Raw genomic sequence first — 13,645 nt, 5'->3', positions numbered from 1 at the left:
ACAGCTGCATGTAGACCAAAGAAGAAGCTGTTATAGAAATTCAGGAAGGGAAAATTGGTGTCTTGAAACTGATTGATTGTGTGGAGATGGCATGTAATAGATGCTTTTGAGAGGTATTTAGAAAATAACTTTGAATATATATGTTTGTGTTGTAGAGAAACTGTTGAGTAAAACCCTTCCAGCTGGTAGTGTGGATATGTATTGATGCTGCTTATTAAGATAGAGAATATGGGAAAAGGAGAGATGAGATTCCACATTTAATCGCTTCAGTAGCTGTGAAGCTTCCAGTGGGATGCTGAGAAGGAGATTGAGGCCCACACTGGCTGGTTAACTGATAAATCACTGTCCCTTTTTTTTTCTCCGGGCACACAGCTACCTCCATTTCTCAGGGTTTTCTGCAGTTGGGTGCAGCTATGCGGCTGAATTGTGGAATCTGGGCAGAAGTCTGGCTCATAACTGCCGCACAGTCCTGTCCCCTCTGTTTCTAGTGACTGACTGAGGAAAATGAGTGGAGGCTTGAGTGTGACGGGATAGCAGCCTGCCCTCAGTGACTGCAAGGGGCAGAGCTCCCTCTAATGATTCCTAGTATGCGGCAAACCACATGAGAAAAAAAAAAAATGCATAGTAGACAGCTAAGCCACTGAGACTTCAGGATTGTTTTCCAGCTGTTAGTTTACCTTACCTAATGGAGAAAATGATACTGAAAGTGTGATGCTTCTGCAAAAAAGGCAAAACAAAATACGAATAAACTCATAATTCTCATAAACGCATATGTGCATATGTGTGTGCAAGAGAGAGAGACAGAGAGAAAGAGTTTATTTGCATTTTGTTTTGCTTTTTTACAGAAGCACCACACTCTCAGTCAAAAAATATGAAATCAAAATCTTGAGAGGTCAAAAATAAGAAAACTGTTGTAGGCTTTTTAAAAATGGTGGCCTTTTGGGTACATGATTAAAATATTTGCTGAAATGATCATTTTTTTGTAATCTATTAAACCTATAGCCCTAGGGAAAGAAGTTGGAAAACAAAATGTTAATAGTGTGTTGGCTCCTGTTGGCCAGGTTTCGGTAGGTATTACAAGAAATAATTGAGATGAGTAAAGATGAGTTAGTTTTCAAAGAACTAAAAAGAGAGTCCAGAAATGTGGGTTCTTGCTAAGTTCAAAAAGCTGGCTGTTGCCATATAGATTCCAAACAGAAAAAGATGAGGAAGGGTTGTGCCTGATAAAATCCCTTCGATACTCAGTCTGGTGATAAAGATCCAACTATTGTTTATCTTCCACACAGTTGTTTCAGATCATCTTAAGGTGGCTACTATTAAAAGTAAAAGCCTTGGAAGTGAGGAAGCATTAGAACAATATGTTAGAAGAACTTTTGATATTGTTACTAGGACACAGAGTGGAAACCTATTAAGCTCTTGAGAAATTTGTATTGCCAAAAAAAAAAAAAAAAAAAAGTCAGCTGGATTACATTTAAACAAATAAACCAAAACATTGTGTAAAAACAGCACAATGAAAACCAAATAGCATCTATTGGATGTGACAATATAGGTGGCAGCGGTGAATTATTAGTGATAGTTATTTTGGTCAAATGAGAGGTAATGGAAATTAGAATTTAGCTTTGATTTAGCAATTTAAGATTGGTGAAGTAAAGAACTACAGAGAGAGAACAGACAATTCCTTTGATAATTTTGACTGTGAAAGAAAAGTGGGTATATGTTGAAATGAGGTAAGGCAGAGTTTTATTTTTGCTCATGTTTTTGTTACATAAGATCAGGCAACGAGCAGAATCAAAAGCTGAATGGTATATTCCTATAGAGAAGCAGTTTGAAGTCATAGAATATTAAAAAGTAGAAATTACCAATAAGGGCAAGAAAGCAGCTATGCAAATAGAGAAGTTCTGGTCTCAGACATGAGGAGGAACACATTCTCTGCAATCACCCAGAGAAAGACGTTGCAAACCATTTAGTCCTGAAGTATCTAAGTGCAGTGAATACCATATTCCCTCCCATGGGAAACATAAGTGGTCTATATTTTAATCTTTCAGACACAGGCTTTCCCCACCATTCCCAAAGAAATATGATTGAGACAATAGAGAAGCATCCCATAATCTCAATTTGGTTATCAAATCATAGTATTAATACTTTGGCAGATGCAGTATTTTATTAAAAATAAATAATCACCATTGATTAGCTATGTACAGCACCATCAATCTATATGCAATAACAATATCTCATTTAATCATCCTAAAAACCTGACAAGACAAACATGTTTCTTATACACACCCCAAAATCTGAATTTTAAAGAACTGCCCCTTTTTTTCTTTTCCTAGTGCACTAGTTTGATTTTTTTAATAATGGAAATTTTAAGTTAAATTGAATAGATGAAATCTCACTTTCTGGATGCCTCTCTTATCCATTCACAGAGGCTATTCTGATTTCCGTATAGGTGGTGATGAAATTTTTCAGTGCCTAAAATTCAATATTTACTGATGTTCTTTTATTATCAGCCCGGAAATCTGATTCCTCTCCACTGCCCTTCTTCTATTGCTCCTGAAATCCCTGTGCTAACAGTGTTGTGAAAAGTCTTTTGACCAGTTTAAGTTTCACCAAACTGTGGTATTGATTTTTTTTTTTCCAGAAACCTCATCTCTCACCTTAAATTAGCATTCAACAAAGCAATGTTTTGGAAAACTTAAGAAAATATAGAAGAAAAATGTGTTCTTAATGTTTTAGTTCTAGCCAAGCCAATATCAGACAAATTCTTTGTGCCATAATTACTTCTCCTAGGACCACAAAAGGAAGAATGAATGGAAATAAATTGGAGAAAAAAATGAAATTGGAAAGAAGGCTGTCTTATTATACATATCACAGACACGTCAGGTTTCAGTGCTTCAAATTTAGAAAAAGATAAATATCACTTGCTCTCGCTAAAACATGTGGAACAAAAATAATGAGCTCATGTCTATAAAAGCGCCATAGAACAGAAAAAATTATTAGAACTCTTTTTATAACTGGTCTTTAATAAATTATCACTGCATTTTAAAAGCAAACTTACTTCAGTGCTGTGGTCATGTAACTCTTTTAATTGATAACTAGTTTAATAAACATTTATTGCCTGCTATGTGCCATGTAATAAGGAATAAATCTAAATCTCCATGGACTTACATTTTACTGAAGGAAACTAGACAATAAAGATACATTTGTAAATGCATATAGTAGATCAAATGGTAGAAAGTCCTCTATGAAAAATAGTTCATTCCTGTAATCCCACAGCATTTTGGGAGGCCAAGGTGGGTGGATTGCCTGAGGTCAGGAGTTCAGGACCAGTCAGGTCAATATGGTGAAACCTTGTCTCTACTAATAATACAAAAAAATTAGCTGGGTGTGATGGCACACCCCTGTAGTCCCAGCTACTTGAGAGGCTGAGGCAGGAGAGTCGCTTGATTCTGGGAGGCAGAGGTTGCAGTGAGTCGAGACCACACCACTGCACTCCAGCCTGCGACAGAGCAAGATTCTGCCTCGAAAAAAAAAAAAGAAAAGAAAAGAAAAAGCAGATAGAAGGTAAAGGTATAAGCCATTCTACAAATAGGTTGTAAGGGAAAACTAACTGAGACATTTTGAGCACACAAGAAAAAGGACGAGGCTCACAGGTATTTTGAGGAAAAAAACATTCCAGGAAGAGTGAATGGCAAGTACAAAGGCTCAGAAAGGGTGGAGTTGTTGATGTACACGAACAACAGTGGCTGGGGCAAATTTAGAAAGGGTGAGAGGAAATGGGTTAGAAGAAGTATATGGTATTGAGTGGCAAGATAAAACTGTGTTTTGTAAGCCATAGTATAGACTTTGCATTGACTCCCGAATGTGGCAGGGAGCTTTAGGGGGCTGCATACAGAACTGTGATCTGATTTCCCTTACTTTCTATGAGGATTATTTTGGCTGTTGGGTTGAGAAAAGATGGTTGAAAAGGGAGGTTTAAGAATGGAAGCAGGGGGCTGGGCATGGTGGCTCATGCCTATAATCCCAGCACTTTGGGCGGCTGAGGTGGGTGGATCACAAGGTCAAGAGATAGAGACCATCCTGGCCAACATGGTGAAACCCTGTCTCTACTAAAAATACAAAAATTAGCCAGTCGCGGTGGCAGGCGCCTGTAGTCTCAGCTACTCGGGAGGCTAAGGCAGGAGAATTGCTTTAACCTAGGAGGCAGAGGTTGCAGTGAGCCAAGATCTTGCCACTGCATTCCAGCCCGGTGATAGAGCAAGACTCCGTCTCAAAACCAAAAAAAACAAAAACAAAAACAAACAAAAAAAGGAAGCAGGAAGACCAGTTAACAAAGGCCTCCAACAATCAGGATAGAAGATAATGGTGTCTTGAGGAATGGAAATCATGAAGGACTTTTTCTGGGAATATTTTCAGGGTATAGCTAAAAGGGGATGTGAGAAACAGAGACAATCAAGAATGACTCACGTATCTGGGCCTGGGGCAGTTAAAGTATGGACTTGTTTTCTATGGAGGTGGAGAAGACTGTAGAAGGTGCAACTTACTGGGACAGCAGCAGCTCTGCAGTCTGATATGTGTTAATTCTGAGAAGCCTCAAAATATGTTGAATATCCTTAGGATGAATGAGTCTGGATTATTTCAGAGGAAGATTCTGGACTGGAGAGATGAATTTGAAGTCATCAGCTTATTGATATTTTCAACCATGAGATTAGAGGTCATTTACTAAGAAAATTAAGGACAAGGAATTACAATGGTAAAAGATGACATGGCTGAGCAAGACTGAGCAAGGAGATTGAGAAAGGCACAACCAGGGAGTTGGTAGGAAAATCATGAGGATGAGTTCTCCTGAAATCCAAGGGAAGAATGTGTGGCAGAAAGGAGGGAATGACTGACTATATCAAATATTGCTCAAAAGTTGAGTAAGGCTCCAATGGCTTGCAAGACCATAACGAATGATCTCTAATTTTTGGCCTCTTTACCTCGTTTAATGACTTTTCTTTTGTTCATCCACACTGGTTCAACTGTCATTTCAAGTAAAAACATTTTCTTTACTGTTTCATTTGCCTGGAATGTTTTTCCCCCATATAACTTACATGACTTACTTCCTCAGCTCTTTCAAGTTGTAACAAAAATGTTACCTTCTCAGTAAGGCCTCCCCTGGAAATTCACCACCCCAGCCCAACCCTGCGACAATCCTGGAGTATCTCACATGATTCATTATTCTCCATAGCATGTCTCCCTTCAAAAATACCTTATATTCTATTTATTTATCTAATTAGTATCTACCTCCCTGCATCAGAATACAAACTACACTAGATTTTTACCTATTATATTCATTGCTAGATCCTAGTGTCTAGAAGATAACTGTAGTGGGGTCTCAAAATCACGAGATACAAAATGAATGAGAACTAAGCATTGGATTTAGCAATCTGGGAGCATTTGTCACTCTGCCATGGCATGTTGAATTTCCATGGATGTTGAATACAGGAGCTGATTACAAGGGATTTAAGATAAAATGATAGGAGAGTAACTAGAGGTGATTATACATATCTTTTACATAAATATGCTATAAAGGAAAGCAATAAATAGGCTGGCTGTAAATCAATGTAGAATCAAGTGAGGGTATCTGTTTTTATTTTTACTCTTGATTGATTACTTTAAGACTGGGATAAACCATTTGAAAGTGAAAAAAATGATGATTCAGAAGAGATTAGAGAGAAAATGATTCTGTAGTGATAACCTTCCCTCAAGGAGGTGAGGGGCCAATTCATCCACAATAAAAAGAGAACAAGCAGGGATTATGCATGTTGATGCAGAGAGGTTGACAGATGAGTAATGGAAATGTACAGAAGTGTACTTCTGATTATTTATAATTTCTCCCTAAAGTAGGAAGCAATTTTTAACTCTATGGATAGAAATAGTGTTGGAAGATTGATAGGAGTTATGATATAGTAACCAACCAGGGGATGTAGAATAGTGAATGCTCCAGACCATAAGCCAGCAAATTATGGCTCTCAGGCTAAATCTAGGCCCTCATGGGTTTTTGTAAATAAAGCTTTATTGGAACACAGAATATGTAAGTAATGGGCGTTTATTTACATATTTCTATTATTGTTCTTGCACTATGAAGTAGAGTTAAGTGGTTGCAACAGAAACCTCATGGTACATAAAACTTCACATATTTGGCCACGTGCAGTAGCTCATACCTATAATCCCAGCTAGTGCAATGGCTCACACTTGTAATCCCAGCTACTTGGGAGGCTGAGGCAGGAAGATCATTGAACCCAGGAGTTTGAGACCAATTTGAACAAAATAGTTAGAGATCCATCTCAAAAAGAAAAGAAAAGAAAAAAACTCACATTTTTGCTGTTTCGCCATTTACAGAAAAAAAAAGATTGTCAACTGGAGTAGGTTTCTTGGGAGTTCTGAGTGCTCACCTAAACTTAGGTGAGTCTCCGCATGTGTTTTACTCTAGCCACATTATGCTACGCAGGCTCAAGTGTGGAGTAATAGGCAGACAGCTGAATTAAATCAAGGTTGGCGTCTTACCATGCTTGTTTAAGGAAAGTAGAGGGTCAAAGCAGCTGAGGATTTGCCAAAGAAGTTTTTACAATGATGAACTTGCAATATATGCTAGTTACTGAAGGACATAAGGGGAGTGAAGGACTGTAGGAGACCAATAGATATATGGTCCTCATGGAGTAAGAAAGCTTGAAACAGCAGATGGAAGAGGGAAATTAGATACCTGAAATTTAGATTATACATGGTTTGCAATTATCAGAAATTGTGAGTTTTTAGGATTTCAGTGGCTAGGGTGGAATAGGGTTAAAACCACTGGAGGAGAAGGAACAAATACCAGCCTCTGCAACTGACTTGTCAAGGTATTTATATTAATATCCGAAGTCTCCTCTTGTCTTACCAGAAACCTCTCTTGTTACTTCAAGCATAAATTTTACACTTATATAAATCAATAGGTATTCTAATCAGAGAAATGTGAATGGTACCTGATGATGCTTGGATATTAGGTAGTAGATGTTAAGAAACCAAGGGGAAAAGTTTTAAGCTATTTGTGTCAACTTCTATAAATAAGATAACTTAGATGTTTAAAATGTAATTTTTTTTTTAAGATGGAGTCTCACTCTGTTGCCCAGGCTGGAGTGCAGTGGCGTGATCTCAGCTCACTGCAACCTCCGCCTCCTGGGTTCAAGCGATTCTCCTGCCTCAGGCTCCCAAGTAGCTAAGACTATAGGCACCTGCCACCACATCTGGCTAATTTTTGTATTTTCAGTAGAGATGGGGTTTCACCAAGTTGGCCAGGATGGTTTCGATCTCTTGATGTTGTGATCCGCCCAACTCGGCCTCCCAAGGTCCTGGAATTACAGGCCCTAGCCACCGCGCCTGGCCAAAAATGTGATTTTTCTATCATTGCATTTATCACATTGTTATCTCTAACCTACTTTGTGTACTACTTGCAAATTATGATCTAGGTGGCTTAGAAAGCATAATTACTTTTAAATCATGGAGGTGTCATTTGGGAAAATTGTTGTCCTGCTAAGTTTCATTCACATGCCAAGACCACTCAGTTCTCATTCAGGATGCTGCATTTTTTCTCAAAGAACTGATCTCACTATCCAAAAATAAAATATTAATACTAAGAGAGATGATCAATATAATAATCTTGGTGAACATTGTTTGTATAAAGAAAAGCAAATGTAGTTTGTAACTTGAATGACAGGGTAACGGTGTTGCATTGGCTGGGTCATTAAGTGTGGACGTGGATGGGATGATATGGGATACTACTTCTAGCTTGTGTTATAAAGTAATTGGTTGAGTTATTCCCACATTCCTTTAAATGTTGTTAGTATTTCTTAAAACTCACTCCTTGTTTCTGGGAATCTTCTTTATATATCAAAAGGCTAGGTTGACATCATCTTTTCTTTTGAGAAAGTTGATTAATAGATTAATTAATAGTTGAACAGATTTCTAGAAAAATTAACAGACATCAGAGTTAAATGATTCAAAAAGACCAGAAAAAAATTTGCTAATTCTCAATGCTCATTTACTAGAAAACACAAAAGAACTTCATGTGTATTTTTAGTGGATCATATGGGTAAGCTTTCATTGGCATGTCAACTAATATATCAGCCAAAATGGTAATGTTAATTTATTTATGACAAGTTGTATAAATATTTCAGAGAAAAGAAATATCAATATCTTCGGGACACACCAAAAAAATGTGGAGAGAGAGAAAAAACAATAAATCTGGTGCTTAAAATCTGGTGCTTACCTACACATAGTTAGTATCGTAAGTGATACCAAAACAGCACCTCTGCTCCATCTTTCGGTGCAATATTTTTTGGTTATTGTTCTTTCCAATATACATGAAATGGTTTGGAGAATTTGACTCACACAGTTAGATTTATCTTCAAATATTCTATTTCTATCGGGATGGCTCTCAAGAGGCAAAAATAATTGTTGAAAAAGTAAAAAAGCAAACACTGCAACACTTCTCTAAAGACAAAAGTAGTTCCCATGTTTAAAATCAGAGCAGCAGTGTTGGGTAGCTGGATGGGATCAGCTCTTCTGTCAGTGGGTTCCAGGTTCTTGGAGACTAAAGAGTGTTTTCTTTAGTGTTCCAAGACCTGGACATTGAACACTTGCTCAAGAACCTGGAGTGGAGGGCAGAGAACCCTGAAGAAAACAGTATGTGCAGTCTCAATTATTTTTTGCATATTTTTTACTTAATAGGCTGTTAATTTTGGGTCTAATTTGGAGTTTTTGTAGTTTTGACTTTTTAAAATTGTCCCTACATGAAATACATTGCTTCCAACAACATTGCTCTTTTCTTTCTCTCTATTACTCAAAGGATAATAACAGAATTAGTTGGATTTACACTTAACCGGCTCTTCTCCTTTCTAGTTTTTAATTTTCCAATTTTTTGTTTATTTTTTAAATTTTGTTTGGTATTTCCAAATACTATCTATAAAAGATTCCACAGATTAGCAATACAGTGGTCAAAATGATATTATTTCATTTAATATTTTATTTCCTTATTCATGTAATAATGAATTTAAGAATTGATTTCCCTCATTTTTAAGTTGTTTTCAATTTTATATTGCTAACCTGTGATGGATTTTTGTGGTCAAGAGCCAAATAACCTAAAATGATCAAAAAGGTAAAATGTTTTTTGTAAGAAGAAACTCAAGGTCCTGGGTTTATTTAAGAAAATAAAAATGTCTACATTTGAGCTAGAAGCATTTTACACAGATTTGTCTTCATTGACTTAAAACAATCTTTTATCTGAAAACCTCACAGGAAACCAAAGAGAATTTCTTCAAGATGTTATAGTATAATTTAAATTTCGTGGTGGTCATTATATTTCTGCTGCCAGGTTGCCTAAATGAAATACATTTTAAAGTCACCTGTGTCTATTTTGTCTAAGGCAAATAAACAAATAAATAAAACAAAGATTTACTTGTTCTTTGAAGAAATCTGATATTTTTAAGTTTTAACATAAAGAATGAAACTATTTACATGCGAGTTAGAGCTGACTTACACACATCTTATTCTCAAAGTAAGTAATTTCCTTAGGCTTGATATTTCCTTTAAAATTCTCAAAAGGAAATTGCTTGCTTTAAGGATAAAATGCACATTTTTACAAAGAGAAATTGACTTTTCAGTTTTCAAAAATTATAATAATCTTATAATAATACACTTTTTGTAAAGGATATATTATAAAATTGTTCATATTCATATTGTATAGTATACAATTATGTTGCTATTATAAGAATTTAATAAACACTGGAAATAAGAATTATCATTTAATAAAATATAGGTAGAAAATAGTTTTATTTTCTTAAAAATAACTTTTAAAAGCATAATTAAAATGCTTTGTCCACATCTACTTATAATTATTGTGGATATTTCTAACATAAGTCCATGAAGTTTTCATGTTCCCATTCATAGTAATATGTAAGTAGAGACTAATATAATTTCTTAAGCCTTATGAAAATTAGTATTTTTATTGATAACGATCTTATTATTTTTAACTTGCCATAACTTCTAGCTTGGCCAAAAGAAATCAGATGTAAAACATACAAAGCCTAGAAAAAATGTATATACATTTAAATTTCATTGCTCTCACCTTTGTATTTTGAAGCAAACCAAGAAATCATTTTTCTTTCTGAATTGCATTTGGCTTTTTTTTTCTCTGTTAGTTTGTGAAGTACTAAAGAAAACACAAAACAATAGAGATCAGACAAGAAAATGGCCGCACTCAGAAAAAGTTATCATTTTCTAAATAAAATAACCTCCAAAGTCTTTACTCCCTCGAGCCAGCACTCTGATGGTGAATATTTACGCACAGAATCATCACTGAATTTTGACGGGTTAGGTCAGCTCAGATGAAGTAGAATCATGAGGGAATGGCATCTATTGTACTTGAAAAGAGTTCACACACATAGGAAAGGGGAATAAACAAAACAAAAAAGAAAAAAACAAATACACTGCAGAAGCTAATAATAAGTACACAAAGTACACAAGTGTATTTATTACATTTTGCAAGCACTTTGTTCTACATTTCAAAAACGCCACCATCAAGCTGTTGGCACATTTATGTACAAAACAGATTAATTGTAATGCCTGCTACAAAGCACTCTGTGAAAATACAAACTCTAATACCAGAAATAAAAGTCAAAAGTGTCAACATCATTACATAAGTTGAAAAGACAGTTTTATCACAAACTGTTAAGACACGGAACTGAAACACTATAATATAGAATTTAAAGAAGCCCATTAATAGTTTGCTGAATATCTGTAATACTGCATATATCAGAAAAATGTTGAACCAGTAAGATAATCTAAGCATAAAGAAAATGAAGCAAAATGAACCCCAAATTAATTAAATAATACTACAGAATGCATAATCATGCCACAGATATCTCTAGTAGTACCCCCTACCTACTACAAGAACTTGTAAAATTACTGGTGATGCATGACTAGTCATTGTACAAAGATTGTTTCACTCAATAAATTTTATTAGAAATGCAGTTACACTGAGAAAGGATTTCACAATGGTCAAATCAGTGCACAATACTACCTAGTTTAATACACTGACAAAAATGTCTTGTCAGGCTACATCATTTTAGAAGACACTTTACAGCATTCTTGTAGCATTAGAAATAATCAAAAGAAGAGAGTCAAGGTTAAAACAAACACCAAATTTGGTCCAATAATACTGATTGCTTTTTTTTTTAAATTCCTTTGATACAGGTACTTTTTATAAATGAATATGAATGAACGTTCGGTTAAAATGACTTACTTGAAATAAAAACACAAATATATCACTACACTTTCAAACAATACATTCTATAGGGGCCTCTGACCACACTTTAGAAAACACTACAGGTAAACCAACATAGATTGGAAGGCTGCAAGCAAAGCTATTATATTAATGGAAGCCTTTTCAAATATATCATACACATTTTAGGAATAGTTTACAGAGGTGCAATCCATTAAAACTTTTAAAGTAGGTAAAACAACTTCCGAGGGGTTAGTGTGCTTATTTGTAATAAACCACCTTCATAAAGGTAATTAATTTTCCACATTAGCATATTAAAAGTTCCAATCCAGCCACTTCTTAAATCACAAAGAGATCATTCTCCAATAGTCCACAGTAGTTATTTCCATTGAAATTGTCTCTATATACTAAACTTTAAAAAGGTAAGCCTGGTGTCACAATCTTAAAAAGGCAACTAGCCATGCATTAGCGTTACTGTTTCTACATGCTCACAACATAAACATGAGTAATCTGAGATAAATACCTTTTAAGAACATCAAGAAAAAGTACAATGTTAACAAAGATAAGAAGCACTTCTTTTTTTTTAAACCTACTCTTACAAATTTAGAAATTGCACCTTAGATTGATGAAAACATGAACCAGGGCCTATAGTAATATGGCCCCTGATCTTCAGACAAAATTTCCGTTATTTCAAGAGTCATCATGATGTCATCTCTGTCTATTGTTCATAATGTACAATGGTCCCTTTGAAGGTTACCTGCAGTTAAACTAGTTACCGAAATCAAAACTAAAAAGTATAAAAAGCTATTTTCTTTTCAAAACATAAGAAATAATGCAAAAGGTGTTATGTATAACACACGGGAAGTGGTTAAAAATCAAACAAATCTTTGCATTTGACAATGTTAGTATCTTTGCTTTTACAGAACTAGTAAATGAGTTTGAGAATTTTCAAAAAAAAAAAAAAAGGCTGGATAGGAGCTTGTAGAAAAGATCTGATTTACATCAATTTAATAAATTGGGAAATTAAGTGCTAACCAACAAAGAATTGTACTCAGGTGATTCATAAGTCACCTTACATATCATTGATGAGAAGCACTTTCACTTTGTTTTTTAAAGGTTGGATGGTTGGATGGCCCTTAGTTAAACACCAATGCATTCAAATGGTAGAAAGAACAGGAAGATGCATTTATGTGTATGCATTGAGCCGCTCTTTGGAGCGAGTAGAATGGATGTCATGAAGCTCTTGCTCTTCCTTCGACTTGATGTCTTCATACTTCTGCATCCGGCAGGCATCTTTCACATAGGCCCAGTTGGCAGACAGAACCATAAGGTAGTGAACCTAATCAAAGACAAAAATAATTTATATTGGAAGTTTATTCAGTGTCTTCATTACACCTTGCTATCTGGAAAGAAGTCTTAGAATTATAGATCTTTTTAGGAAATGTTCACATATAAAGTAGAACCAAAATTTCTCTGGTAATAGAAACAATATAAAATATATTTTTCACTCCTCCAATTATATCCCACCTATTCTTGGCACCCTTTCCTTCAGTGTCTCTTTCTCTTCTTTTTCAATTCTTGGAAGTAATCCAAGACTAATTCTTAATCTTTATGGGATGTTTCCTGCCCAATGTGTCCTCATTTGCCCAAACCACAGACGATTCATTTCACGTTCATGTATCTATGTTTTATAATCCATAATCAGAAATATTCTCACATACTATTTGTGTCTAATTGACTTGAATTAATTAGAGGATCTATTACCCCAATTAAAGAGAGATCATGGACACCCCCAAATATACCTGTGGATTTGATTAACAGGTTAATTTTGCATATAATGAATTTTGCAGTTTCTTTTCTATTATCAACTACAAGAGATGAAATATTGTGTCATATGGGTTTTTTATGTGTATATACATTCACAACAGCTACAATAGTGCCATGTTCATAAAGGAAGCTCCTGGTTTGTCTTGAGTAACGAAGTTGCTCGAGAAATAAAGCTCGTTTATTTGACTTGAGTTGACCCAGCAATGAGCCTGTTTATTTGTTTTTCTTTTCTTTCTTCCCTCTTGGCCCACGGGGGAGATAAAGCAGCTTTCCACATGATGAATTTTGATGAATAGGGAAGAGAAACTAAGTTGACAGTTATTTACTTTCTCTGAGTTTGAAAGGGTGGGCAATATTTTAATCCAACATTCAGAAAAACAGAACACTAAGATTTTGATAATTAGTAAACAGTACGTTGAAAGAGGAGGTGGGCTGGTTCTAGAAAAGTACAGATGGATATAAAGAATGCAATGTCATTTCCAAATAGTGAATATTGTGGCATGTTCAGATAGTCAACAAACA

At 35.2% G+C, this 13,645-nt stretch overlaps 1 protein-coding gene across 6 annotated transcripts in view; it reads right to left on the bottom strand.

The window, feature by feature from the left end:
• Positions 1-10,512: 10,512 nt before the first annotated feature.
• GPM6A (glycoprotein M6A) overlaps positions 10,513-13,645 on the bottom strand; it is a 370,267-nt gene continuing 367,134 nt past the window's right edge. For 3 of the 6 annotated variants that reach the window (XM_011959585.1, XM_011959586.1, XM_011959583.1), the window contains one exon: positions 10,513-12,635. In XM_011959585.1, the coding sequence (XP_011814975.1) occupies positions 12,483-12,635 (153 nt within the window). In that variant the 3' untranslated portion in view covers positions 10,513-12,482. The remainder of the gene's footprint in view (positions 12,636-13,645) is intronic. The other 3 variants (XM_011959588.1, XM_011959589.1, XM_011959587.1) reach the window with 1 other exon arrangement.

Source organism: Colobus angolensis, unplaced genomic scaffold, assembly GCF_000951035.1.
Source record: "Colobus angolensis palliatus isolate OR3802 unplaced genomic scaffold, Cang.pa_1.0 Scaffold5, whole genome shotgun sequence".
NCBI lineage: Eukaryota > Metazoa > Chordata > Mammalia > Primates > Cercopithecidae > Colobus > Colobus angolensis.
Note: the sequence above shows the minus strand (reverse complement) of the source record. Positions and strands in the feature narration are given on the sequence as shown.